Source organism: Triturus cristatus, chromosome 1_2 (genome assembly GCF_964204655.1).
Source record: "Triturus cristatus chromosome 1_2, aTriCri1.1, whole genome shotgun sequence".
Lineage (NCBI taxonomy): Eukaryota > Metazoa > Chordata > Amphibia > Caudata > Salamandridae > Triturus > Triturus cristatus.
In genome coordinates this window covers 1,181,900,320-1,181,926,770 of record NC_140580.1, presented here as the reverse complement: position 1 = coordinate 1,181,926,770, position 26,451 = coordinate 1,181,900,320, and the positions used below count along the sequence as shown (strand labels likewise).

General features: G+C 51.0%; 1 protein-coding gene across 1 annotated transcript in view; it reads left to right on the top strand.

The window, feature by feature from the left end:
- PTGES2 (prostaglandin E synthase 2) overlaps positions 1 to 26,451 on the top strand; it is a 110,174-nt gene that overhangs the window by 42,282 nt on the left and 41,441 nt on the right. Inside the window, exons 4-7 of the mRNA XM_085624896.1 lie at positions 1,252 to 1,446; positions 1,565 to 1,620; positions 8,768 to 8,920; positions 24,349 to 24,549. Coding sequence (XP_085481022.1) covers positions 1,252 to 1,446; positions 1,565 to 1,620; positions 8,768 to 8,920; positions 24,349 to 24,549 — 605 coding nt within the window. The remainder of the gene's footprint in view (positions 1 to 1,251; positions 1,447 to 1,564; positions 1,621 to 8,767; positions 8,921 to 24,348; positions 24,550 to 26,451) is intronic.

Sequence of the window (26,451 nt, the reverse complement as noted above, 5' to 3'; positions counted from 1 at the left end):
GATTTCAGTTTAATTCAGGACACGGCCAAGGATTGCAATCTGTGTTTTGCAGTTACTGTAATACCACCTTCTTTGTCTTAAGACCTGGTGTTGTAAACGTCTCTTCTGTTTCCGTAAAAAGCCTAGGGTTGTAGTAGTGTTGTATGTTCAGTATCCCATAAAAGTGGTAAAGAAGTGAAATGTTTAATTCTTGCTTCTGTGTCTTGAATAGAATTGGAAATTCTCATTTCTGATAGCTAGAATTGTTTTTGTTCCAGTTGGTGGGGATCATCTGCCATTTTCCCAATAATGGTCATTGTTTTTTCCAGTACTCACTCACGTGGGAACAGTTTCCTTTCCCAGCATTTCCTACATGCTAAAAGGTGTCCAGCCTGGAGTCACACTCTTGTAGAAGCCCATATACACCAGCACCGATGCCCTTTAGACGCTGCTTCACCTACCCTGGCAGTGTTTGCCTGCTTCGCCTGGGGCTCCTCTCAAACATTCTATGCCTTCCCTTAACCTCGCAATGGATGGTGTGGGCGGGGGAAGTCAACTGCTTGTTCTGTGGCCCTGAGCTTTTCTATTTTCTCTTCTATTATTTCCCAAATCCTGTGTACATCCAGTCTATATTCTTTCCCAAATCCTGTGTACGTCCAGTCTATATCCTTTCCCATATCCTGTGTACATCCAGTCTACATTAATTCCCAAATCCTGTGTACATCCAGTCTATATTCTTTCCCAAATCCTGTGTACATCCAGTCTATATTAATTCCCAAATCCTGTGTACATCCAGTCTATATTAATTCCCAAATCCTGCGTACATCCAGTCTATATACTTTCCCAAATCCCGGGAACATCCAGTCTATATTCTTTCCCAAATCCCGCGTACATCCAGTCTATATTCTTTCCCAAATCCCGCGTACATCCAGTCTATATTCTTTCCCAAATCCCGCGTACATCCAGTCTATATTACTCCCCAATCCTGTGTACATCCAGCACCCTCTTATGACCACAAATGTCCTGAAGGCTACTGTGAAATGGACTCTGATGCCCAAGGGACCTGTAACTGTTGACCCGTAAAGAGTCTCTGTACCACAGATCCCCACGATTGGATCGAATATCCTTGTGAAGTTCCCATTCATGAAAGTAACGCACTGTGTCATTTCCTGTTCCAAGACATGCAGGTTGGTGGGGAAAAGGATTCTCCTGGCTTTCCCTGTTGGCATTTCTTTGTGTTCTCATAAGAGTCCTGGTTCTTGTCTTTTACAGCAGTCTGAAGGTGACCTCCCTTTGACTCTCTATCAATATCAGACGTGTCCTTTTTGTAGCAAAGTCCGCGCCTTTCTTGACTACCACAAGGTGCCCTATGAAATTGTGGAGGTGAACCCAGTGCTGAGGAGTGAGATCAAGTTTTCCAGCTACCGTAAGGTGCCCATCCTCCTGGTGGGTCCGGGTGACACTCTTGTGAGTATTGCCAGCCCTTCTTTTGGTTGAGTCTGACCCAGTGTGAAAGCCTGGTCTGATGCTACAGCACTCTGTTAACCATCATTTTTATTTTTTATGTCTTGTGTCCTTTCTGCAGCAGCTGAATGACTCCTCTGTGATCATCAGCGTGATGAAGACGTACCTAGTGTCCAAGTAAGCGCGTGTGACTGCTGCTGCGTTGGGCATGGTGGGGCCAAGCATTGAACATACGTGTAATTGGTCTATAGGCTCAGCGTGTGGGTCTGATTAACGTGTTGGGTAATGGGGCAGCCCTCTCCTGCAGCTCGGAGATCTGTTCTGCACAACATGCCATTGGTAGGGGGGCTTTAAGGAGACAGCGGGGTGATACAAGTGTGGTACTGGAATGTGCCACTACTGGAAAACCAACACCATCTTTTCTATTTTAGCTCCAAGAATTTGGAACATTTCATGTATCAGGTAAAACTCTATACTACACCAGACACAGATCTGAACAAGCCACGTTACCACAGCCTCGCGGAGGGTACTCTTTCCTTCCATGCACACCTCCCGGTCTATTTCATATACACATTAGATACGTGCACACACCCTCCCCGTCCACCTAGCACGCCCGCTCTGTCCATCAGATTTACAGGTATGTGCACACTCTCCCCACCTGTCACTCAGACCCATCCCTCTCTGTCCGTCACATGTACTCACCCCCAGCGTTCATCAGGCCCACCCCTCTGTGTCCATCACTTGTAACTCGCCCCTTCCGGTTCATCAAACCCACCCCTCTCTGTCCATCACAGGTACTCACCCCCTCCCGTCCATCAGGCAATCTCTCTGTCCATCACAGGTATTCACCCCCTGCCGTCCATCAGGCAATCTCTCTGTCCATCACAGGTATTCACCCCCTGCCGTCCATCAGGCAATCTCTCTCTGTCCTTCACAGGTATTCACCCCCTGCCGTCCATCAGGCAATCTCTCTCTGTCCTTCACAGGTATTCACCCCCTGCCGTCCATCAGGCAATCTCTCTCTGTCCTTCACAGGTATTCACCCCCTGCCGTCCATCAGGCAATCTCTCTCTGTCCTTCACAGGTATTCACCCCCTGCCGTCCATCAGGCAATCTCTCTCAGTCCTTCACAGGTATTCACCCACTCCCGTCCATCAGGCAATCTCTCTCTGTCCTTCACAGGTATTCACCCACTCCCGTCCATCAGGCAATCTCTCTGTCCATCACAGGTATTCACCCCCTGCCGTCCATCAGGCAATCTCTCTCTGTCCATCACAGGTATTCACCCCCTCCCGTCCATCAGGCAATCTCTCTCTGTCCATCACAGTTACTCACTCCCTCCCGTCCATCAGGCAATCTCTCTCTGTCCATCATACATACACCTTTGTTATGTACACCCCCCTCTCTCTGTGTCCAACACATATATACATCAGGTATGTACACCCGCCCCACCTGTGTCCCTCACATATACACATCTGTTATGTGCACACCCCTTCCCTATCACATATACACATAAGGTATGTACACACATCTACATATCGGGTATGTACAGCCCCCCTACTCTGTCCATCATATTTACACATCAGCTATGTATACAGCCCCTCCCTGTCAATCGCATACACACATCAGGTATGTATACCTCCCTCCCTGTCCATCACATACACACATCAGGTATACACACCCCCCTCTCTGTCCATTACATTCACACATCAGGTATGTACACAGCCCCTCCCTGGCCATCACATATACACATCAGGTATGTACACCCCCCCCATGACCATCACATACACACATCAGGTATGGACACACTCCCTCCCTGTCCTTCATATATACACATCGGCCACGTACAGAGACAGTAATACTCCAGTGACCGTGCGACTAAGGGCTGTGGATGGTCGGCTGAGAGTCTGAAGGGGTCAGCGCCAGGGCTACGATGGATGCTGAGCTGAGACCCCACAGTAAAGGAGGTGGTGGCTTGTGCTGTGGTGACTGCCGTTTACATGTACTAAAGTGTACCCATGACGTAGTTCCAGTTACATCATCAGAAGGTAGCTAGCATCTCTCTCTTTGCAGCTGAGACTTAAATTCTATGAGTGCATCTCTCCAAAGTGGGCCCTCTCTTAGAAAAGTTGGTCTTGCTATCTCAGCCAGAAGTAGCTCCCATCCTGTCAGACCTGGTCAGGGTACACCAACCATGATCTTAGATCTTAGGCAGCAATTCTTAGAAATAAGGGCCCGAGGACAGGTCACTACGATGTTTGACCCCGTAGACCTTGGGGTGTTCTTTTTCCAGCTGGAGGATGTGGTCGGGGCTGATGAGAGTTGTACTGGATGCATTACTTTTTAGGTCGAGCCTGGGCAGCGCATGCGCTGCTCTCGAGGCATGCTGTATTGAAGTATGGACTTGAAGCTCTGCCCACTCTCCGCCCTTATTTGTCTTTGGCTTGTGTCATTGTCCTCCGTAAATGCTGGCTTCTGATTTGTAAATAGGCTCGTTAGTCCCTCCTTAGTACCACCTAGTCTTCATTTGTACCCGCCCATGAGGACACCCCCCTTTTACATGTGTTGTTGCTATAGGCTTTAATTACAGCCTCCGAGCATCATTTCATTTAATGGTTTTCACATGCATGCTGTTGCAGGCCGGACACGATCTTTTGCAACACTTTATTTTCTTTTTTAACATAGCTCACCATGCTGATACTGGCGGCCTTGCCTTTGCTTTGCTTGCTGCGCAAAACGCGGCCATATTTTTAAACACTTTTTACTGTTTATTTAATTCTTTTTTTTTTTTTTTATTGGCCCATGCCGCACTTGCACTTTAATGGTGGCCCTGCCCCTTTCTTTAGACTCGGCTCATTTGAGGAAAGGTGCGCGGCTGCCATAATGTGAAAGCGCCGCATGGGCATTTTTACAAACTAGCATTTGTAATGTAATTATCATTTCCGATAGCTTAAGCTATTGGCATTGTAAATAACCATACCTTTTATTTATCTGATTTAAAAACAACACAAATAAAAGGCATTGTCCTTTGCAGTGCCAATAGCTCAAACTCTTGTAAATGCGAGACCTATTCCATTGCATATGCTTGTCATCTAATTCATGCAGAAACATCCCGTTGAGGCCCATACACAAATTTTGCTCTGAGCTACGCTGTTGCCAGGGGTCACCCTCTCTCTCTGTTCCTAGTTAATACATATAAGGTCCCTGTCGCTAAGCTGGGGGCTGTCAGGGTATGCGTTCTTAACTGTATGATCGCGACACTCGGATCCTGCTATATCTTCATGACAATTCACCAGATGGATCTAATGTTGCTGCCTTTTTACTGGTAATAAAGGCGTGGCGTTGTTCGCCTTCACCTCCTCTTTCTCTAGGGGTTGGCTGGTGGGCTTCGTATACCTTCAGCTCCTCTTTCTCTTGGGGTTGACTGGTGGGCGTCGTATGCCTTAAGCTCATCTTTCTCTTGGGGTTCGCTGGTGGGCTTCGTATACCTTCAGCTCCTCTTTCTCTTGGGGTTGACTGGTGGGCGTCGTATGCCTTAAGCTCATCTTTCTTTTGGGGTTGGCTGGTGGGCTTTGTTCGCCTTCAGCTCATCTTTCTCTTGGGGTTCGCTGGTGGGCGTCGGTCGCCTTCCGCTCCTCTTTCTCTTGGAGTTCGCTGGTGGGCGTCGGTCGCCTTCAGCTCCTCTTTCTCTTGGGGTTCGCTGGTGGGCGCCAGTCGTCTTCAGCTCCTCTTTCTCTTGGGGTTCACTGGTGGGCGTCGGTCGCCTTCAGCTCCTCTTTCTCTTGGGGTTCGCTGGTGGGCGCCGGTCGTTTTCAGCTCATCTTTCTCTTGGGGTTCGCTGGTGGGCGTCGGTCGTCTTCCGCTCCTCTTTCTCTTGGAGTTCGCTGGTGGGCGTCGGTCGCCTTAAGCTCATCTTTCTTTTGGGGTTGGCTGGTGGGCTTCGTTCGCCTTCAGCTCCTCTTTCTCTTGGGGTTCGCTGGTGGGCGTCGGTTGCCTTCAGCTCCTCTTTCTCTTGGGGTTCACTGGTGGGCGTCGGTCGCCTTCAGCTCCTCTTTCTCTTGGGGTTCGCTGGTGAGCGCCGGTCGTCTTCAGCTCCTCTTTCTCTTGGGGTTCGCTGGTGGGCGCCGGTCGTTTTCAGCTCATCTTTCTCTTGGGGTTCGCTGGTGGGCGTCGGTCGTCTTCCGCTCCTCTTTCTCTTGGAGTTAGCTGGTGGGCGTCGGTCGCCTTCAGCTCCTTTTTCTCTTGGGGTTGACTGGTGGGCGTCGGTCGCCTTCAGCTCCTCTTCCTCTTGGGGTTCGCTGGTGGGCGTCGGTTGCCTTCAGCTCCTCTTTCTCTTGGGGTTCGCTGGTGGGCGTCGGTCGCCTTCAGCTCCTCTTTCTCTTGGGGTTCGCTGGTGGGCGTCGGTCGCCTTCAGCTCCTCTTCCTCTTGGGGTTCGCTGGTGGGCGTCGGTCGCCTTCAGCTCCTCTTTCTCTTGGGGTTCACTGGTGGGCGTCGGTCGCCTTCAGCTCCTCTTTCTCTTGGGGTTCACTGGTGGGCGTCGGTCGCCTTCAGCTCCTCTTTCTCTTGGGGTTCGCTGGTGGGCGCCGGTCGTTTTCAGCTCATCTTTCTCTTGGGGTTCCCTGGTGGGCATCGGTCGTCTTCCGCTCCTCTTTCTCTTGGACTTCGCTGGTGGACGTCGGTCGCCTTCAGCTCCTCCTTCTCTTGGGGTTTGCTTGTGGGCGTCGGTCGCCTTCAGCTCCTCTTCCTCTTGGGGTTCGCTGGTGGGCGTCGGTCGCCTTCAGCTCCTCTTTCTCTTGGGGTTCACTGGTGGGCGTCGGTCGCCTTCAGCTCCTCTTTCTCTTGGGGTTGACTGGTGGGCGTTGGTCGCCTTCAGCTCCTCTTTCTCTTGGGGTTCGCTGGTGGGCGCCGGTCGTCTTCAGCTCATCTTTCTGTTGGGGTTCGCTGGTGGGCGTCGGTCGCCTTCAGCTCCTCTTTCTCTTGGGGTTCACTGGTGGGCGTCGGTCGTCTTCAGCTCCTCTTTCTCTTGGGGTTCACTGGTGGGCGCCGGTCGCCTTCAGCTCATCTTTCTCTTGGGGTTCACTGGTGGGCGCCGGTCGCCTTCAGCTCATCTTTCTCTTGGGGTTCACTGGTGGGCGTCGGTCGCCTTCAGCTCCTCTTCCTCTTGGGGTTCGCTGGTGGGCGTCGGTCGCCTTCAGCTCCTCTTTCTCTTGGGGTTCGCTGGTGGGCGTCGGTCGCCTTCAGCTTCTCTTTCTCTTGGGGTTCGCTGGTGGGCGTCGGTCGCCTTCAGCTCCTCTTCCTCTTGGGGTTCGCTGGTGGGCGTCGGTTGCCTTCAGCTCCTCTTTCTCTTGGGGTTCGCTGGTGGGCGTCGGTCGCCTTCAGCTCCTCTTTCTCTTGGGGTTCGCTGGTGGGCGTCGGTCGCCTTCAGCTCCTCTTTCTCTTGGGGTTGACTGGTGGGCGTCGGTCGTCTTCAGCTCCTCTTTCTCTTGGGGTTCACTGGTGGGCGTCGGTCGCCTTCAGCTCATCTTTCTCTTGGGGTTGGCTGGCTTGGAGTTCTGGAGCTTCCCTGCAGCCTCTGGCCCTGGTGGGTACCTTTGGATAATTGTTTTGGGAGGGACTTTTCTTCTCGTATTTCCTAGATTACCAAGGCAGGAGCCCTGTAACTGGACCGATTCGTCACTGAAATAGCTGACTGCTTGCATCCAGTTGGTGGAATCACACAGACCCTTAAGGTTTCCAAAGAATCCAAAACTTCTAATTGCAAAATGGCGCGGCTCCATCCTTGGTGGAAAAGGACGCAGAGTGGCCGTCTTCCTGCTGCTCAGACGAACATTCCTTAATGTCATATTTTTCAAATGCTCACTGGAACAAGTCCTCAGTGTTAGTTGGCACTTGTTGTACATAGCGGGCAGAATGTACTTTTTTTAAATAGTTTTGATTTATGTTTTTTCTATTTGAATGCATATTTGCTCAGTGCCGAGAAGCTTGGGGCTCCAAGTGTGTTGGTTGTGTTAACAAATAAATGTAATGCAAAAACCTAGATGGTTTGTTCCATGTATAGAACTTATACCAGTTTAAATATCCTCAGTCTAAAGTTTTGAAACATATGGGGAGGAGGAGCGAGCAGGAAGGGGTGAAAAGGGGATGGATGGTTAGGACACTGCTTACACACCCTGTGGAGGAGAGAGTGAGGGTAGAGGGTGAGCGCAGGAGAGATCAGATCACAGAAGCATCAGAAGTGGAGACTTGAACAGAACAGAATATGTAAATAAGCAAAACGTGAGACTCCATTGCCTTACTCCACGCTGTCCTTTCTGCAGACTGACCCCTTAACCTGTCCCCATATGACTCCTGTCCAACTGTGCATGACAGTCATGAAGGAATAGCGCTCATGGGTGGGCATGAGGCCACGGTGTGGAAGTTGGTGAAAGTAGTGAGATGGCAGCTTTGCACAAGTTAGTTTTTCACCTGGAGACACAGAGGATGAGAGCCCACCTGTGAGACCTACATCCCTCAAGCACAGCTAGCCTCTCCTTACAGGATGAGAGCCCGCCTTTGAGACCTACGTCACTCGTGCACAGCTTGCCTCTCCTTGCATGCACAGCCCAAGTGTCCAAGCGCTCCAGCTTCTTACCTTTTGCTCTAGCCCCCACTCAGCCAGTGTCCAAACACTTTCTCAATTGCCGACTTCTCCTGCGCTGATATTTAGTGGACTTGTATGATGCTAGCTTGATACCCAGACAGATGGGAACAGTCCGAACCCCTCACACAGGGTGACAGGGAGAAAAGACGCTGGTGTGTGTGGTTTCTTTTTTAAAGCCTGCTTTTATGAAGTTTACCAACCATCAATCGAGAAAACATGATCAACTCTTCCTTCTTCTTTTGTTTTTTTCTCTTTCAACCCCCCCCCTCCCCACGCTCTTCTTCCCCTAACAGATCTGTGAACTAGTCGTTTGTTGCTATGCTGCAGTACAGGGGAGTTTAGAGCACGGGTGCTGGTGTTCTGTGGGCTGGATGTTGAACTGGACCGACTGGGTTCAGCACAGGCCTCTGTGGTCATGATGAACAGATGGATAGTGTGTGAGGGGAGGACAAGGGCGCCTGTTGGAAAGGAAGCATAGAGAATGGAATGGAGATTGAGGCATAGAGGGGATGGGAGCAAGGCGTGGTCTGCCCTGGTGGTGGGTGCTCTTGTCTCAGCAATGCTGGTGTTTTGGGACCCTGAATTGTGTGGCCTTCCTTTGCCCTAATGTGTGTCTATTGTGGTGCTTTGTTTGTCTCTTAGCTCTGGCAGCACAGCTCTGATGGAAGGGTTTCTGTTTACAGGCGCAAGTCGCTGGCAGAGATCGCGTCGTACTACCCTACAATGAAGGCTGTGAACGAGAAGGGCAAGGAGGTGATCGAGTACAACAACAAGTACTGGCTGATGCTAGATAAGCAGGAGCGTCACTCTGTGTACCCCTCCAAGGAAGCCAGAACGTAAGTACCGCAGGAGGGCTGGTGTACCCAGAGACGTCCAGGGGCGGCCACAAACAGAGACCACCCATACCTAAGCAATGGTGCCTCTGCAGAAGTATAAAGAGCAAGGATTCTACCAAAAGGAAATGAGAGCAAGCACCATGAGCAGGAACTGTGTGTAAGTAACCAAGGGCGCCCGACCGTAGGCTTCATAAGCAGGGCTGGTGTGTACTGACCCAAAGAGCCTAAAAATAGCCCTCTGAGCAGGACTGGCGTGTACCTAACCGTGGGAGCTCACACGTGACTCCCATGAGCAGGACTGGCGTGTACCTAACCGCGGGAGCTCACGCGTGACTCCCATGAGCCGGACTGGCGTGTACCTAACCGTGGGAGCCAGAGCATCAGCCTCATGAGCAGGACTGGCGTATACCCAACCGTGAGAGCCAGAGCATCAGCCTCATGAGCAGGACTGGCGTATACCCAACCGTGAGAGCTCACTCGTGACTCCCATGAGCCGGACTGGCGTGTACCTAACCGCGGGAGCTCACGCGTGACTCCCATGAGCAGGACTGGCGTGTACCTAACCGCGGGAGCTCACACGTGACTCCCATGAGCAGGACTGGCGTGTACCTAACCGCGGGAGCTCACGCGTGACTCCCATGAGCAGGACTGGCGTGTACCTAACCGCGGGAGCTCACACGTGACTCCCATGAGCAGGACTGGCGTGTACCTAACCGCGGGAGCTCACGCGTGACTCCCATGAGCAGGACTGACGTGTACCTAACCGCGGGAGCTCACGCGTGACTCCCATGAGCAGGACTGGCGTGTACCTAACCGTGGGAGCTCACACGTGACTCCCATGAGCAGGACTGACGTGTACCTAACCGCGGGAGCTCACGCGTGACTCCCATGAGCAGGACTGGCGTGTACCTAACCGTGGGAGCCAGAGCGTCAGCCTCATGAGCAGGACTGGCATGTGCCTAACCATGGGAGCTCAAGTGCCGGCCCCATGAGCAGGACTGGGGTGTACCTAATTGTGGGAGCTTAAGCGTGACTCCCGTGAGCAGGACTGGTGTGTGCCTAACTGTGTGAGCTCAAGCCTGACCCGCGTGAGCAGGACTGGGGTGTACCTAACCATGGGAGCTCAAGCGTGACTCAAGTTAACAAGACTGGCGTGTACCTAACCTAGGGAGCTCAAGGGTGACTCCCGTTAGCAGGACTGGGGTGTACCTAACCTTGGCAGCTCAAGCATGACTCCCGTGAGCAGGACTGGGGTATACCTAACCGTGGGAGCTCAAGCGTGACCCCTGTGAGTACGACAGGCATATACCCAACCGTGCGAGCTCAAGAGTGACTGCCGAGTACTTAACCGTGGGAGCTCAAGGGTGACTCTCGTGAGCAGGACTGGCATGTACCTAACCGTGGGATGTTGAGCATCGGCCCCATGAGCAAGACTGGCGTATACCCAACCGTGGGAGCTCAAGCATGAGTCCCATGAGCAGGACTGGCATGTACCTGACCATGGGAGCTAGAGAGTCAGCCCCATAAGCAGGACTGGCGTATACCTAACCGTGGGAGCTCAGGCGTGAGTCCCGTGAACAGGACTGGCGTGTACCTAACCGTGGGAGCTCAAGCGTGACTCCCGTGAGCGGGACTGCCGTGTACCTAACCGTGGGAACTCAAGCGTGACTCCCACAAGCAGGACTGGCGTGTACCTAACTGTGGGACCGCAAGTGTCAGCCCCATGAGCAGGACTGGCGTGTACCCGACCCTGGCAGCTCAAGCAGGAGTCCCATGAGCAGGACTGGCCTGTACCTAACCGTGGGAGCACAAGCATCTGAATTGGCCAACCCCAAAGGAGACTCCATGAAAGGATCTCGTCAACTCCCATTAGGCAATTGTAAAAGTACCGTAATAATTAATAAACAAAAGGACAACAAAGGCTGTTAGAATTGGGGGTCTCTAGTTGGCAGAGGTAGGTACCTTTGACCAAATAGGGACCCTTGCTTCTAGTCAGGGTAGGGGGCTACACTTATAAATAACCCCTGCTCACCCCCTTGGTAGCTTGGCACGAGCAGACAGGCTTATCTCAGAGGCAGTGTGTAAAGCATTTGTGAACACGTACAGTAATACAGTGAAAACACTACAGATGGACACCACACCAGTTTAGAAAAATAAGTAATCTTTACTAGACTGAACACAAGACAAAACGACAAAAATCCACAATACTGTAATCAAAAATAGACTTTAAAATGGTAGAAATAGCTTAGTTCAATGTAGATGGTAAATGCAACACTTAATTCTCAAAGTACCTTAGATGCGTCACGCAAAACAAGCAAAAGGGTCGCAGGGAAGTTTATGCGCCGTTCCTAACACTCAGGAGAGTGGATGCATCGGTTCCTTACTGCGGGTAGGGGAGTTGAGGCTCGCTTCCTTACTCTGTGGGGAGTTGATGCGTCATTTCTTACTGCGGCCCAGTGACGATGCGACAAGATGGCGCCTCTATGCGATGCAACGATCCGGTGCGATGCGACAAAATGGCGTCTTTGATGCGATTCGACAATGTTGGATGCAATGCGTGCACGCCCGACGGCCATCCGGCAAACTCTGCAACTTCTGAGCCGCGACAAGCTTCTCCGGTGATGCGACGGCGACCTCTGCGGCAGCAACATGCTTCTCCGGTGATGCGACACGTTTCGTTGATGATGCGACGGTGCACAGCTGCGGCGGCACGCTTCTTCAGCGGTGCGACGGCAACTGCTACGGTGGCGATATGCTTCTCCTCGTTGCGTCGTGCTTCTAGCTCCCAGCGACATGCAGTCTTCTCAGAGGGCCCAAACAACAGCAGGCACCTCTCTGCAGGTAGAATGCCCAGCAAGGGAATTCAGGGGAGCTGGTGGTGAAGTCTTGTTATCCCTGAGACTTCAGGCAGGAGGCAAGCACACTTCAAGCCCTTGGAGATTCTTCCTCAAGATTATGAAAAGTACACAAAAGTCCTTTTCCCCTTTCCTTGGCAATAAAGTAACCACTGCAGGCCAACCCCAGAAATCGCAAAACAGCACAGGGGCAGTCTCCTCCTTCAGCTTCCTTGGTTAAGGTTCGTCTTGATTCCCAGAAGTGATCTAAAGTTTTGGAGTCCAGGCCGCAATATTTATACCAGTAAATCCTTTGTCCTCTGAAGGCAGATGGTGCCTGTGCCCAGCCAAAACCAGTTCTGTGCAGCTTCATGGCAGGAGGTGGAGACAGAATTGTTGAAAGCAGACCTGGCACAGGTAGCTGAAAGGAAATCTCCTCCCCCTGCTCTATTCTATGAGGGCTCAGGTCAGTGAAAGAATCTCCGCCCCCCACTCTCTTTTCAATGTAGGCCCTATTCATCCCAGCCCTGACCCATCAGACTGCTGGAGCCAAGGCCCTCTTCAGCCCCCTGTCTCTCACAGATCAGACATGGAATACACAAACCTAGCAGAGGCAGGCTGGATAGTTAGGCAAGAAAATACCTACTTTCTAAAAGAGGTATTTTCAAACACAGAATGTAGAAACCACCTTCACTAAAAGATGTATTTTAACATTCTGAGTTCAGCCATACTAAACTCTAATTTCTACCTAGTTCCCTGAGTCAGTTAGGATTAAAAGATGTTATAATCAAACTGCCCATTCTGGCCTATGGGAACAGGTAGCCTTGCAATAGTGAAAAACGAAATTGGCTGTAATTCACTATCAGGACATGCCACACACACCAGGGCATGTCCTACCTTTCACATACAATGCACACTGCTCATGGGGGTACCTTGGGCCTATCTTAGGGGTGACTAATATGTAGAAAAGGGAAGGTTTAGGGACTGGCAAGTGGGTGCACTTGCCAAGTTGACATGGCAGTCCAAGACTGCTCACAGGCCCTGGAATGGCAGGCCTGAGCCACATTTTACAAGCTGCTTCTGTGGGTGGCACAATCAGTGCTGCAGGCCCACCAGCAGAATTTGATTTACAGGCCCTGGGCACACATGGTGCACAGTACTAGGGTCTGATAAGTAAATCAAATGAGCCAATCATGGCGTCACTAATCCAATACAACACTTTACAGTAGGGAGCACTTGCACTTTGGCACTGAATAGCAGTGGCAAAGTACCCAAAGCATCCAGACCAGCAAAACACATAGCAAAAATACAGGAGGGAACAGCAAAAAATGGAAGGGAGACCAACGCCAATGGTGCCAGGTCTAACAAAAGCAATAAGGGTTACCAGAGATATGAATTTTAAAATGTTTTGTAAAAATAGCACCACAAAGCGCCAGTGATGGTCAATGCTGAAGCAGTATGCAGGCTAATTGTTCGCCAGTAGTCTGGATATACACCGATTTAAACCCAAACGGATATGATTAATCTTGGCATCCAGCGTTACAAAAGAACTGCCCTTAGGCTCGACAGCCTCCTGTCATGAGCTGCAGGAAATGGGACAAATCACTAACCGGGGCTGCCAGCAGAAATGACACTTCACCGCTGGAGCGCTTTGCCAATATTGTCTAATATAGCCTTATAGTCCACAGTAGAGCACGGACTATTAAAGGCCTGCTTTGACTTGGGGCCTTTAACAAGGGAGCGAGCCTTTAATGGCCGGTAAAGCTCAGTTGCACATGGCTATAAGGCTATTAGAACATTTCACCCCAAAGGGCAGAATGCTCTAACAAATAAAACCAAGGCCTCTCGGAGCTGTGAAGGGCAACGTTGGAATGTTGATGCTCCGGGCCTCTACGGCTGTTAGAAGCCGGGAGCACTCCACTGTCTTCAATGCAGCGCCCAGCACTCCAATGTTCTGTAAGATGGAAGGCACCGTCCTGCCCTCATCACAAAGGCACAAGTCCAAGAAAGGCAACAAATATCTCAAAAGAAAAATACAAGCATTTTATAAAAGAAATTGGGCACAACTAGAAAAGAACCAGAGAAAAACGAACACATTTTGGGACTTGGTCTTATGATCGTTGATCAACTGCAGGGAAGGAACCAACCGTTTCTCCTCTTTGTACAAAATGAAATATCACTAACTGGTGGCGGGTACAGCAGAGAAGGAATTATTATAAACCACCTACATAGTAAACAACGAGTAGGATTCATGTCACGGGTGAGGCCCCCCCACCTCGGTTCTCTTGTTGCGATCCCATGTCAGCTCGGATCACCTACCCAGGGCAAGAAGCCGCTAGGGGTCCTATATCTGAAGCTCCGCTTAGTGCCTTAATGTATAAAGGGCAGTCTTGGGCCAGAAGTTGAGGAAAGCCCCTGCCCCCCACCAGGGCATGCCCGGTGCCCGCTAGGGCCAGGAGTGAAGGAAGCCCTAGGCCCCCTCCAGGGCACGCCCGGTGCCTGCTAGGGCCAGGAGTCCAAGAAGCCCCAGGTCCCCACCAGGGCATGCCCGGTGCCCGCTAGGGCCAGGAGTCAAGGAAGCCCCAGGTCCCCACCAGGGCATGCCCGGTGCCCGCTAGGGCCAGGAGTCAAGGAAGCCCCAGGTCCCCACCAGGGCACGCCTGGTGCCCGCTAGGGCCAGTGCTGCCCCTGCCCCCCCCCAGTGTGCCAGCGGATGTCTTCTAAGATGTATCCATCTGGGTTTCAGCCTTCCCTAGGGCACTGGACGCTGTATGGCATCATCATCCGGCCCCGATGTCAGGGAACAAGGCAACAAGTGATGCCATCCATGAAAAGGAGCCAGGGGATGCCACCAACTGCAGGCCAGTGTCGACCCTAGATGCTGCAGGGAGAGGAGGCTGTAGTTAAACCGGCTGCAGGGCTCGGCGAGGGGACCAGACATGGTCAGACTGTCCAGCAGCATTTCAGAAGGGCGAGGGTACCATTCATCAGGCTACAAGGCTTGTTCGAATCTCCCTAAATGTATAGCAGTCAAAAACTGGTCCTAAAGTTAGCCTTTGACATGTAGGCTGGCCCTTCTGATTGGCACCCCTGAGAGCTCAGGGTGTCCCGGCGTGGGAATCTCGGCCGTCCAAGATGTGTATGAGAAGAGCCCGCCCTTCAGAGCTGGGAGTTGAGGAGGGGGGGCAGCCCCCTTCCCTTCCCTTTAACTTCTTCCTAAATAATATGGGTGAAATTCTCTTGCACCCGGATCCGACCCTTCCCAGGATCGGATGATTTCAGACCCTTCGTCGAGCTTTGCTGACCTCACTGCTCTCTTACCACAGACCAAGCAATCGCTGCAGCTGCTTCGGGAGCTCACAAGATATTGCCTCAATGCAAATTGAACCATCAACAAAACAATATTCAGGGTCATAGGACCCCAAAGACACTTAGAATCAACGTTTTAAAAACCCGGAATAAATCGGAATGTGCAAAACGTTTCGCCTATCATGCGTGCGTTTTGACGAGAAGATGGCCTCGATGCCGCATCCATCCAAAACCGGGGCCTCCTGAGTCCAAAGGTGGGTGCATTCCTCAGTCTGCCCATCACTTCGGCAGTCAGTCACTCAAACCTGCCATTGATGCACACAAACCAAAGGCAGTCAGCCTTTACCACAGGGTGGGGCTATGGGGCTGTAGGACGGCAGAGAACCTCACAGCAGTCGAGAATAAAGTCCTCTCCAAGATGTTGTATCTAGGCCCAGGGACCCGATGGCGGCCCTCAAGGGCGAGCTGGGACTTTGAGATTGCATCCTTGGTTCGTCTACGGCCTGTCCTGGACTGGGCCGGGCTCTGGACCCAGAGATCTTTACCCTCTCCGGCCCATCCTGGACTGGGCCGGGCTCTGGACCCAGAGGTCTTCACTCTCTCCGGCCTGTCCTGGACTGGGTTAGGGTCTGGACCCAGAGGTCTTTACTCTCTCCAGCCCGTCCTGGACTGTGCCGGGCTCTGGACGCAGAGGTCTTTACTCTCTCCGGCCCATCCTGGACTGGGCCAGGCTCTGGACCCAGAGGTCTTTACTCTCTCCGGCCCATCCTGGACTGGGTCAGGCTCTGGACCCAGAGGTCTTTACTCTCTCCGGCCCGTCCTGGACTGGGCCAGGCTCTGGCCCCAGAGGTCATCACTCTCTCCGGCCCATCCTGGACTGGGCCGGGCTCTGGACCCAGAGGTCTTCACTCTCTCCGGCCCGTCCTGGACTGGGTCAGGCTCTTGACGCAGAGGTCTTTACTCTCTCCAGCCCGTCCTGGACTGGGCCGGGCTCTGGACCCAGAGATCTTTACCCTCTCCGGCCCATCCTGGACTGGGTCAGGCTCTGGACCCAGAGGTCTTCACTCTCTCCAGCCCGTCCTGGACTGTGCCGGGCTCTGGACGCAGAGGTCTTTACTCTCTCCGGCCCATCCTGGACTGGGCCAGGCTCTGGACCCAGAGGTCTTTACTCTCTCCGGCCCATCCTGGACTGGGTCAGGCTCTGGACCCAGAGGTCTTTACTCTCTCCGGCCCGTCCTGGACTGGGCCAGGCTCTGGCCCCAGAGGTCATCACTCTCTCCAGTCTGTCCTGGACTGGGCCAGGCTCTGGCCGCAGGGGTCTTCACACTCTTAGGCCCGTCCTGGACTGGGTCAGGCTCTGGACCCAGAGGTCTTCACTCTCTCCGGCCCGTCCTGGACTGGGTCAGGCTCTGGACCCAGAGGTCTTTACTCTCTCCAGCCTGTCCTGGACTGCGCCGGGCTCTGGACGCAGAGGTCTTTACTCTCTCCGGTCCATCCTGGACTGGGCCGGGCTCTGGACCCAGAGGTCTTTACTCTCTCCGGCCCGTCCTGGACTGGGTCAGGCTCTGGACCCAGAGGTCTTCACTCTCTCCAGCCCGTCCTGGACTGTGCCGGGCTCTGGACGCAGAGGTCTTTACTCTCTCCGGCCCATCCTGGACTGGGCCAGGCTCTGGACCCAGAGGTCTTCACTCTCTACGACCCGTCCTGGACTGGGCCGGGCTCTGGATGCAGAGGTCTTTACTCTCTCCAGTCTGTCCTGGACTGGGCCAGGCTCTGGACCCAGAGGTCTTCACTCTCTACGACCCGTCCTGGACTGGGCCGGGCTCTGGACCCAGAGGTCTTCACTCTCTCTGGCCCGTCCTGGACTGGGCCGGGCTCTGGACCCAGAGGTCTTCACTCTCCGGCCTGTCCTGGACTGGGCCAGGCTCTGGACCCAGAGGTGTTCACTCTCTCCGGCCCGTCCTGGACTGGGCCGGGCTCTGGATGCAGAGGTCTTGACTCTCTCCGGTCTGTCCTGGACTGGGCCGGGCTCTGGACCCAGAGGTCTTCACTCTCTCCGGCCCGTCCTGGACTGGGTCAGGCTCTTGACGCAGAGGTCTTTACTCTCTCCAGCCCGTCCTGGACTGCGCCGGGCACTGGACGCAGAGGTCTTTACTCTCTCCGGCCCATCCTGGACTGGGTCAGGCTCTGGACCCAGTGGGCTTTACTCTCTCCGGTCCGTCCGGGACTGCGCCGGTGTCTGGACCCAGAGGTCTTCACTCTTTCCGGCCCATTCTGGACTGCGCCGGGCTCTGGACCCAGAGGTCTTTACCCTCTCCGGCCCATCCTGGACTGGGCTGGGCTCTGGACGCAGAGGTCTTTACCCTCTCTGGCCCATCCTGGACTGGGTCAGGCTCTGGACCCAGAGGTCTACACACTCTCAGGCCCGTCCTGGACTGGATCAGGCTCTTGATGCAGAAGTCTTTATGCCTTACAAAGAGGCGCTTACGAGCCAAGGGCACCCATGGATTCCACGGCTGCTGCCCTTAGCCACCACCCTAGCCAACACTGGGTGTACTTACGAGCCAAGGCCACACAAGGACCCCATGGGTTCTCCCCCTAGCCACCACCCTAGCCAACACTGGGTGTGCAGACCTCAGTACTAAGTCCCCTGAGGCTTCCGAGATTGCCAAAGGCCTCTTCTGGCCACCGGCGGTCACCGTGGGGATTGTGGACGGGCTGCTCACTCCAGTCACATTCTCTCATTTGCCAACTGTATTTTAACCATATCTAAGTTCGTTACTCCCGGAAAAGAAACAGACGCTTTTTTCAAAATTCAGACTCTGAGTGCTGTTGTTTTACGTTAAAAAATGGTTGAAAAACAGAAGAACCAGTGACCTATGTGCATGTAATGTATTGTAATGTAACTTGAACTTATATAGCGCAAAAACTCTCACCCTACGTGTATCCTGGCACTGCGACTTAACAAGTTGTCACTGAGCAAAAAAGATGACCTATTGGCCGGTTTAGGGGAGCTCATTTTACTCATGCCCAGGGAAGAGCCAAGTCTTAAAGCTTTTCCTAAATGGAAGCAGAGATTTAATTTGTCTGATGTTCAGGGGAGATCATTCCAGAGTCGTGAGGCTGCTACACCGAACGCTCTGCCGCCCGTCCTGGTCTTCTTGAATCTAGTGGCGGTTACCAGATTTGCACTAGAAGAACGGAGATTTCTCCCAGGAGTGTACCAGGTGAATTCTCCTGCATGGACACTGGACCCAAACCATGTACTGCTCTGAACACAATACAGAGGGATTTGAATTGAATTCTCTCGTTGATGGATAACCAGTGAAGGTCCTTTAAAGCTAAAGTCGTTGAGGACCTGGGCTGCCTGTTTAACGCCAGTGTGGCTGCTCTGGACGGGCTCCTCTGCAGCTTCAGTAGCACGGATTGTGGTGCTCCCAGGTACAAAGAGTTGCAGTCGTCCAGCCTACTTAAAATTATACTCCTCACTACTAGAGATCTAGTAGCACTGGGCAGTAGTGGGAGACTCTGGCGTAGTGCTCTTATCAGGGAGAAACAGATGCCAACTGTTTTGTTAACTTGTGACTCCATTTGAAGGTTGTCATCCATTAAAACCCCCAGGTTTCGTACTGTTCTAGCTGGAGTCAGTGGTTTATCCATAGGGGTGAGTCTGAACTTGGACGGCAAAGGCCGCGCCATTCTGGCCGTGGAGCAGGATACTATCTCCGTTTTATCTCCATTGAATTGTAGGGAGTTTTTCCTGAGCCAATTGGAGGTGTTATACATGTCGTCCTCGAGGAGGCCGAGAAACAGATTTGCACTTTATGCTGATTCACCCTGGCACTGCCAAGGGACTTCCGCAAGCCATTCTTTTAAATCACTCACTCAGTCAGTAATCTTATAAAGCGCTGTGGTGACCCGTGAGGGTCTCAAGGCGCTGAATCACTGTACAAGAGGATGCAGCGAGGCTCTATCACTCTTCCTCCAGAAAGACTTACTGGAAGTGTACACAAAGAGTCCCTTGACATCTTCGCGCCTGTAACTGGCCAGGCCTGATCACCATCACTAAGCGGGGCAGGGACAGTTTCTGGTGCTTTTTTATTACCCATATCGAAGTACTGAGCAAAACATTCATAGCCCTTTATTTTGTTTCGGAAAAATGCACAGCATTTTGCAAGTTTTTTCTTTTTATCACTTTTGTAGTGATTCACTTTATTTGTATGGCCTTTGGCCATCCAACATAAACACAAAATATACCCTGAAGGACTATTTCAACAACAAGATTCTTTTATAAAACATTTTTTGTGAGTGGTACTCGTGGTACCCAATCGCTTGTTAGTATTACATAATGCAACAAACCTTTTTTTTTTATGAGGCTTACTCTATTAAATACAGTAACTGTCCAATTTAATTAATCATGGTTAATTTAAAGAGCAAAGCTAGGGGTCATATAAAAGACACACATCTGCTAACACGATAGACACCAAAAATCCACCTGAAATACAAAGAGATGTTACTATAGTCAACCAGAGAATTGACTCAACCAATCTCAGTAGCCCATATTACTTTTACTTTATGGATTGTTTCATTTGGTCTGTCCAAGAAGAGTACCAGTGGATTTATTGTTGACTCTTCGGTCTCTGTTGTCAGCAAAAAGTACATAAGACCATCTTTGTCCAGGCGCTTTATTTAGACATAAACTCATTTGTCAACCAGCATGAATATCTATCGCAACGCATTTCAGCTCTGCTTCCGAGCCTTGCTCACGGGAGAATAGAACATTCTTGCTCACGAAGCTCCAGTGATGGTCCGTGGTTGCAATAGACCAGACCTGGGCACAATTTCCGGCTGACTGCAGTGGATCGTGCTCAGATAGACCATTCAGGTTCATCCGTTCAAAGGTTTTACCTTCTGACTTAGTCTTTTAAGTTAAAAAAGGTTTCCCTTTGGTCAAGACCTATTATGTACCATTCATGCCTCAAAGACACTCAACCCACCAACAAACATCATTCTTCACTCTGAACGTATTAAAGCACTTATAAAACCAAATTATACAAAATATATATATATTTTAATCGATAAAAACCTATCTAATGGTGCAATTAATATCATGACAGAATATTAAAAACACTATTAAAAAAACACATACATGACCCAATTCTCAATGAGTACAATATTCCTGAAGGAGAATGAACATAGACCATAAACTCTGTCATATACACTTTAATTTGGATCCATTATAAACAGCAGAGGGCACGGGTCTTGATTCTCTGTCTCTGTTTAACTGCTGAATTGTCCAAATTTAACAAGGCTGGGCGTCAACGCGTTTCAGTGGTATATTCTCAATAGGACCACCTTCATCAGGACAAGTGAAGAATGTTCTCCTTAAAAACGGCTTTAATCTCACTTTGATTTAAAAAAAAAAAGACTATCCACGATGTAAGGGCGACCTTCTTTTTTCCTCAAAAGGTGGTATTTGATTTATTCCCTAAAGATTTATTGAGGACTGTTATAGTTGGGATCTGTTTCAATTGGACTCCCCCGTAGTCTTTCTCTAGGGTTTAGATCATCCGTTTATGCCTATTGCATCTACCACGATCCAGGCCACGTACCGGGGATAGCAAGTCGTTGGAACTAAGAGCCACGAAAAACGCCACCCCGCTATCAGGTCTTGAGTGTCTAAACACGCCTCTGATGTATAAACAGATGATCTAAACCCTAGAGAAAGACTACGGGGGAGTCCAATTGAAACAGATCCCAACTATAACAGTCCTCTATAAATCTTTAGGGAATAAATCAAATACCCCGTTTTGAAGCCAATAGAAGGTCGCCCTTACATCGTGGATAGTCTTTTTTTAAAATAAAGTGAGTTTAAAGCCGTTGTTAAGGAGAAAATTCTTTATTTGTCCTGATGAATGTGGTCCTATTGAGAATATACCACTGAAACGCGTTGACGCCCAGCTTTGTTGTTAAATTTGGACAATTCAGCAGTTAAACAGAGACAGAGAATCAAGACCCGTGCCCTCAGCTGTTTATAATGGATCCAAATTAACGTGTATATGACAGAGTTTATGGTCTATGTTCATTCTCCTTCAGGAATATTGTACTCATTGAGAATTGTGTCATGTATGTGTTCTTTAGTAGTGTTTTTAATGCTTTAATACGTTCAGAGTGAAGAATGATGTTTGTTGGTGGGTTGAGTGTCTTTGAGGCATGAATGGTACATAATAGGTCTTGACCAAAGGGAAACCTTTTTTAACTTTATGGTTCTTGGGAGCTCGATCCCTTTGCTGTATAGAGTCCCCTCTCTTTTAACTTTATGGTTCTTGGGAGCTCGATCCCTTTGGTGTATAGAGCCCCCTCTCTTTTAACTTTATGGTTCTTGGGAGCTCGATCCCTTTGGTGTATAGAGCCCCCTCTCTTTTAACTTTATGGTTCTTGGGAACTCGATCCCTTTGGTGTATAGAGCCCCCTCTCTTTTAACTTTATGGTTCTTGCGAGCTCGATCCCTTTGCTGTATAGAGCCCCCTCTCTTTTAACTTCATGGTTCTTGCGAGCTCGATCCCTTTGCTGTAGAGAGCCCCCTCTCTTTTAACTTCATGGTTCTTGCGAGCTCGATCCCTTTGCTGTATAGAGCCCCCTCTCTTTTAACTTTATGGTTCTTGGGAGCTCGATCCCTTTGGTGTATAGAGCCCCCTCTCTTTTAACTTTATGGTTCTTGGGAGCTCGATCCCTTTGCTGTATAGAGCCCCCTTTGCTGTATAGAGCCCCCTCTCTTTTAACTTTATGGTTCTTGGGAGCTCGATCCCTTTGGTGTATAGAGCCCCCTCTCTTTTAACTTTATGGTTCTTGGGAGCTCGATCCCTTTGGTGTATAGAGCCCCCTCTCTTTTAACTTTATGGTTCTTGGGAGCTCGATCCCTTTGCTGTATAGAGCCCCCTTTGCTGTATAGAGCCCCCTCTCTTTTAACTTTATGGTTCTTGGGAGCTCGATTCCTTTGGTGTATAGAGCCTCCTCTCTTTTAACTTCATGGTTCTTGCGAGCTCGATCCCTTTGCTGTATAGAGCCCCCTCTCTTTTAACTTCATGGTTCTTGCGAGCTCGATCCCTTTGCTGTATAGAGCCCCCTCTCTTTTAATTTCATGGTTCCTGCGAGCTCGATCCCTTTGCTGTATACAGCCCCCTCTCTTTTAACTTCATGGTTCTTGGGAGCTCGATCCCTTTGCTGTATAGAGCCCCCTATCTTATAACTTTATGGTTCTTGGGAGCTCGATCCCTTTGCTTTATAGAGCCCCCTCTTTTTTAACTTTATGGTTCTTGGGACCTCGATCCCTTTGCTGTATAGAGCCCCCTCTCTTTTAACTTTATGGTTCTTGCGAGCTCGATCCCTTTGCTGTATAGAGCCCCCTCTCTTTTAACTTTATGGTTCTTGGGAGCTCGATCCCTTTGGTGTATAGAGCCCCCTCTCCTTGATTTCAAGGTTAGTCTTTTAAGTCCCAATCAACCACAGGAGTACACGTGTAAAGCGCCTGAAAACCCCTGGGGAGGCGCTTTGAGACTCACAGGGCGTTAGCTTGAGGCCAACAGCAAGGTCCAGTCAGGGTCTAGTTACCACTGGTCATCTGGGTATTTCCAGGAGAAGGCCTCTTGCAGCTTTTGTCCCTGTAGCCACATAGGAGATCAGCCAACTGATCTTTGGAGTCCACATCTTAGTCCTGGGCACTAGAGGGAGCAGCTCCAGTCCGGTTTTGATCTTCCGCAGATCCAGAAAGTGTTTTTGAAGAGGGCTCCTAGCAATGCCACATTTATGCTTGGCACCAGCGCGTGGGTAAAGGTGACTCCTAGCTCCTTCCTATCCAATGAGGCGAAGGTAACCAGGGGTAACCTGCCCACTTTTACAGCAGTTCCTCTTTGCCTTACAAAGTCTCCGCCCACACTAAAATTGGCTCTGAGAGCTGGGAGTGTATTTTAAGAGTGTACTATCGTAATCCGTGTGTCCTCCCATATCTAACACTAAAATCTAGTTTGAAGCAGTTACTGAATCCACAACAAACCCAGAGACAGACGTCTGGTAGGAGCAAGCAAGGGCCCTTCAGCGTCCAGACGGGGGATCCTGCTCTCTCCTGTTCATCTGTACCCAAAGTGTTACATGTAGCTGAACAGATCCGTCGAGCACAATCTGACAGTGTGGTGTCACAGGATGCCCACAGTCCCCCTCTGAATATTCTGTGGAGTTCCGAAGCTAAATCTCTGCCCTATCAGGTCAGCCTATTGTTTGTTCCTGGATGGCATGCACACCTCGTTCACACCTATTCAAGGCTGAGCACAGGCTGAGAGCCGATAGCTTACGCTATTTAGCCTTCTGACCGCTCAGGAAATCAAGGGTAAGTTTTTGAAAGTTACTTTTCCTTAATATTTATTAAAAATTCGACTTTATAATTGAATTGGATTTTTAAAAGGAGTGGTTTAATTACTTTTGTAGCTGGGCCTATTCCTGAGATACACCATAGTATTTTAAGCTGTGCTCTGGTTTTCTACAAAGGACAGCTAAGCTGCCACAGGGAAAATAGCTTTTTGGGCCTGGTTGGTTACTGTAAAGATATGGTATTATTAATGTTCTACATGTCGCTTTTTCAAATACCATGTATCCTGTACCTTCTAGGCTACAAGGCCTACATAGGTGTGATTTACTAATATTTAAAAGGGAGGTTTTTACCTGTCAAAAAGGGTTATTTTAAGAGGGCGCATTGCAGGTTTTACAAGTCGCAGTCCGGCTATAGAGGGTAGGCCTGAAACTATGTTTTCTTTTGTGACAGTAGTGAATGGCGCAACAAATGCGGTAATATTCAGGCGATAGTTAACTTTTCAAGACAATGGTGTATTTTTGCATCAGATACTATGGCCTTCTGGAAAAGTTAAATACGCCAATCGGGATTAGCTAATGTCCTGATGTTTAGCAGTCGTTGCACATACACTAGTCGCTGGACAGCAGTGCCCAGTGTGCAGAATCTAAAACCAGCAATAAACTAGTGCCAAACAAAAGGCAATATTCAGGAATGAGCACGCAAAAATGTGAATTTCTTGCATACGTCATTCAATCAACAGCCCATTCATGCATGGCTCCATCCAGCCCCTTCAATAGGTGCTAATATTCACAACATCATTCGCAGCTTTCTGCTTCTAATGCATACCCTGCCTACTCACATGCCCATTTGCCTCCACAGGCTCATATGTTTATCTTCTTTTTCTTCTCACTTGCATTTTCTTCCTTCTGATTTGTATCCAGGGAGGAAATGAAGTGGAGGCAATGGGTGGATGACCGGCTGGTCCACCTCATCTCTCCCAACGTTTACCGCTCTCCTGGCGAAGCTCTGGCCTCCTTTGATTACATTGTCCGTGTGGGAAAATTTGGTGCAGTGGAAGGTTTTTTTGCCAAGTACTTTGGTGCAGCTGCCATGTTCATCATCGGCAAGAGGCTGAAGAGCCGGTGAGTGAAGTTTTAGAAAGCTGAACCTACAAATAGATTTAGGACTCATTTGCTTCCTCCTGAATTTCTGCCCATTCAGCATTTTCAGTTGAATTGTAGTACTGTGGTTCCTATACTATTGCCTCCCCCCACCCCTTTTTCCTTCTGGGTGTTCGGTGACATGTGCTCCTTGTGTGTTGTGCTAGCGGTAGAGTGCTGCTGTGAATTGTATTTATTCATATGTGTCTGGTGTGTAGTCAGTAGTCTTTACATGATTGAGGTATCTCTTCACACAGAATACATTGTTGGTACTATACATGCATGAGATGCATCAGTGTTGTGTCATGCTGTCTGAAGTGGGTACTTGAGAGAGATCTGTAGTGTACACAAAGGATTGGTATCTGTGCGTATGCATGAGATAGGGCTTAGTGTGTATGTGCGTGAGTGTTAACTGTGCTTATGTGTGAGATCATGGCTAGCATGGGAACGTGTGAGTGGTAGCTGTGCTTATCTGTGAGTTCAACCCTAGCATGGGAACGCGTGAGTGGTAGTTGTGCTTGTGTGTGAGATCAGGTCTAGCATGGGCACACGTGAGTGGTAGCTATGCTAATGTGTGAGATAAGGCCTAGCATGGGAACGCGTGAGTGGTATCTGTGCTTATGTGTGAGATCAGGTCTAGCATGGGCACACGTGATTGGTAGCTGTGCTAATGTGTGAGATCAGGCCTAGCATGGGAACGAGTGAGTGGTAGCTGTGCTTGTGTGTGAGATCAGGCCTAGCATGGGAACGTGTGAGTGGTAGCTGTGCTTGTGTGTGAGATCAGGCCTAGCATGGGAACGTGTGAGTGGTATCTGTGCTTATGTGTGAGATCAGGTCTAGCATGGCCACGGGGGCGCTAGGTGGCACGCTGGCAAGATGTTCGCCAGTCCGTGAGGCTCCTGCCACTCGGTGCCATCATCCTGAGAATTCTCCTGTCTGCAGTGCGAGCTGAAGTTGCTGCCACCGCCAGCCGCAACATAAACGCTTCCCGCGGCCCCACGGAGAAATTCGGGACCGGAGACAGCCCGCTGCTTCTGATATGTCCCGCTGTATCTGGAGCCAGTGAGGAGAGAGGAACAGGCTGTGGGCCGCAGCCGGCCGCGAGGGGCACTCCAGCCCGCAGCTTACCACGAGGCCGCACGGGCCGCGACTCCCGTGGCGGAGGCAGGCTGGCGGCTAACTACTGCGACACGGAGGCCGGCAACAGTGAAGGCGAGGAAAGGCGGAGCCGGTGGCCGGCTGGTCTGAGGCGCTGAGCGGGTGAAGCACTGGGTACGTGGCTGGCGCTGTGGCGATCGCTGTCTGCGGGAGGTGCTGCGGACTACGCGTCGGCGTGGCACTGCTGTGAAGAGAGCCTGTGGCAACCTCCCCGGAGAGTGGCAGGATACTTTGGTCCTGATTGGCCCCCAGCGAGACCTGGTCGATTGCCCGTCGGAGCTGCCTGGATGAGTCGTATGGGGCCGGCTCCCGACGCAATAGTGGGATTGGAGGACGCAGCGGGGAGGCCTGGGAAGTGAGGCGGGCCTCCTCGTGCGCTGCGGCAAAGCGGTGGGCCTGGCGGAGATCACTACGTACTGCTGGAGTGTGACGGGCCACCCCAGCGCTGATGAGCGCGAACTTGTGACCCAGGAACTGTGCGCTTGGTGGCCGAGGGCCAGATGGACGGACTTGGACATTGAGGCGGGCGGCCGCAGAGGAGAGGGGAGCTGCCTTCGCCCCGCAGTGGGGAGAGCACCTGGAGCTGACGAGTGCCCCTGGGGTTCCGACTGGACGTGGTGGGGCTCCCGTCTCCGTATACTTGGCACGAACCTGGAGGAGGTGAGAGAACGGAGTGTTGGACGGTGGGAGCTGGCAGCGACAGGTCGGTGGGAGCTCCGTGCACAG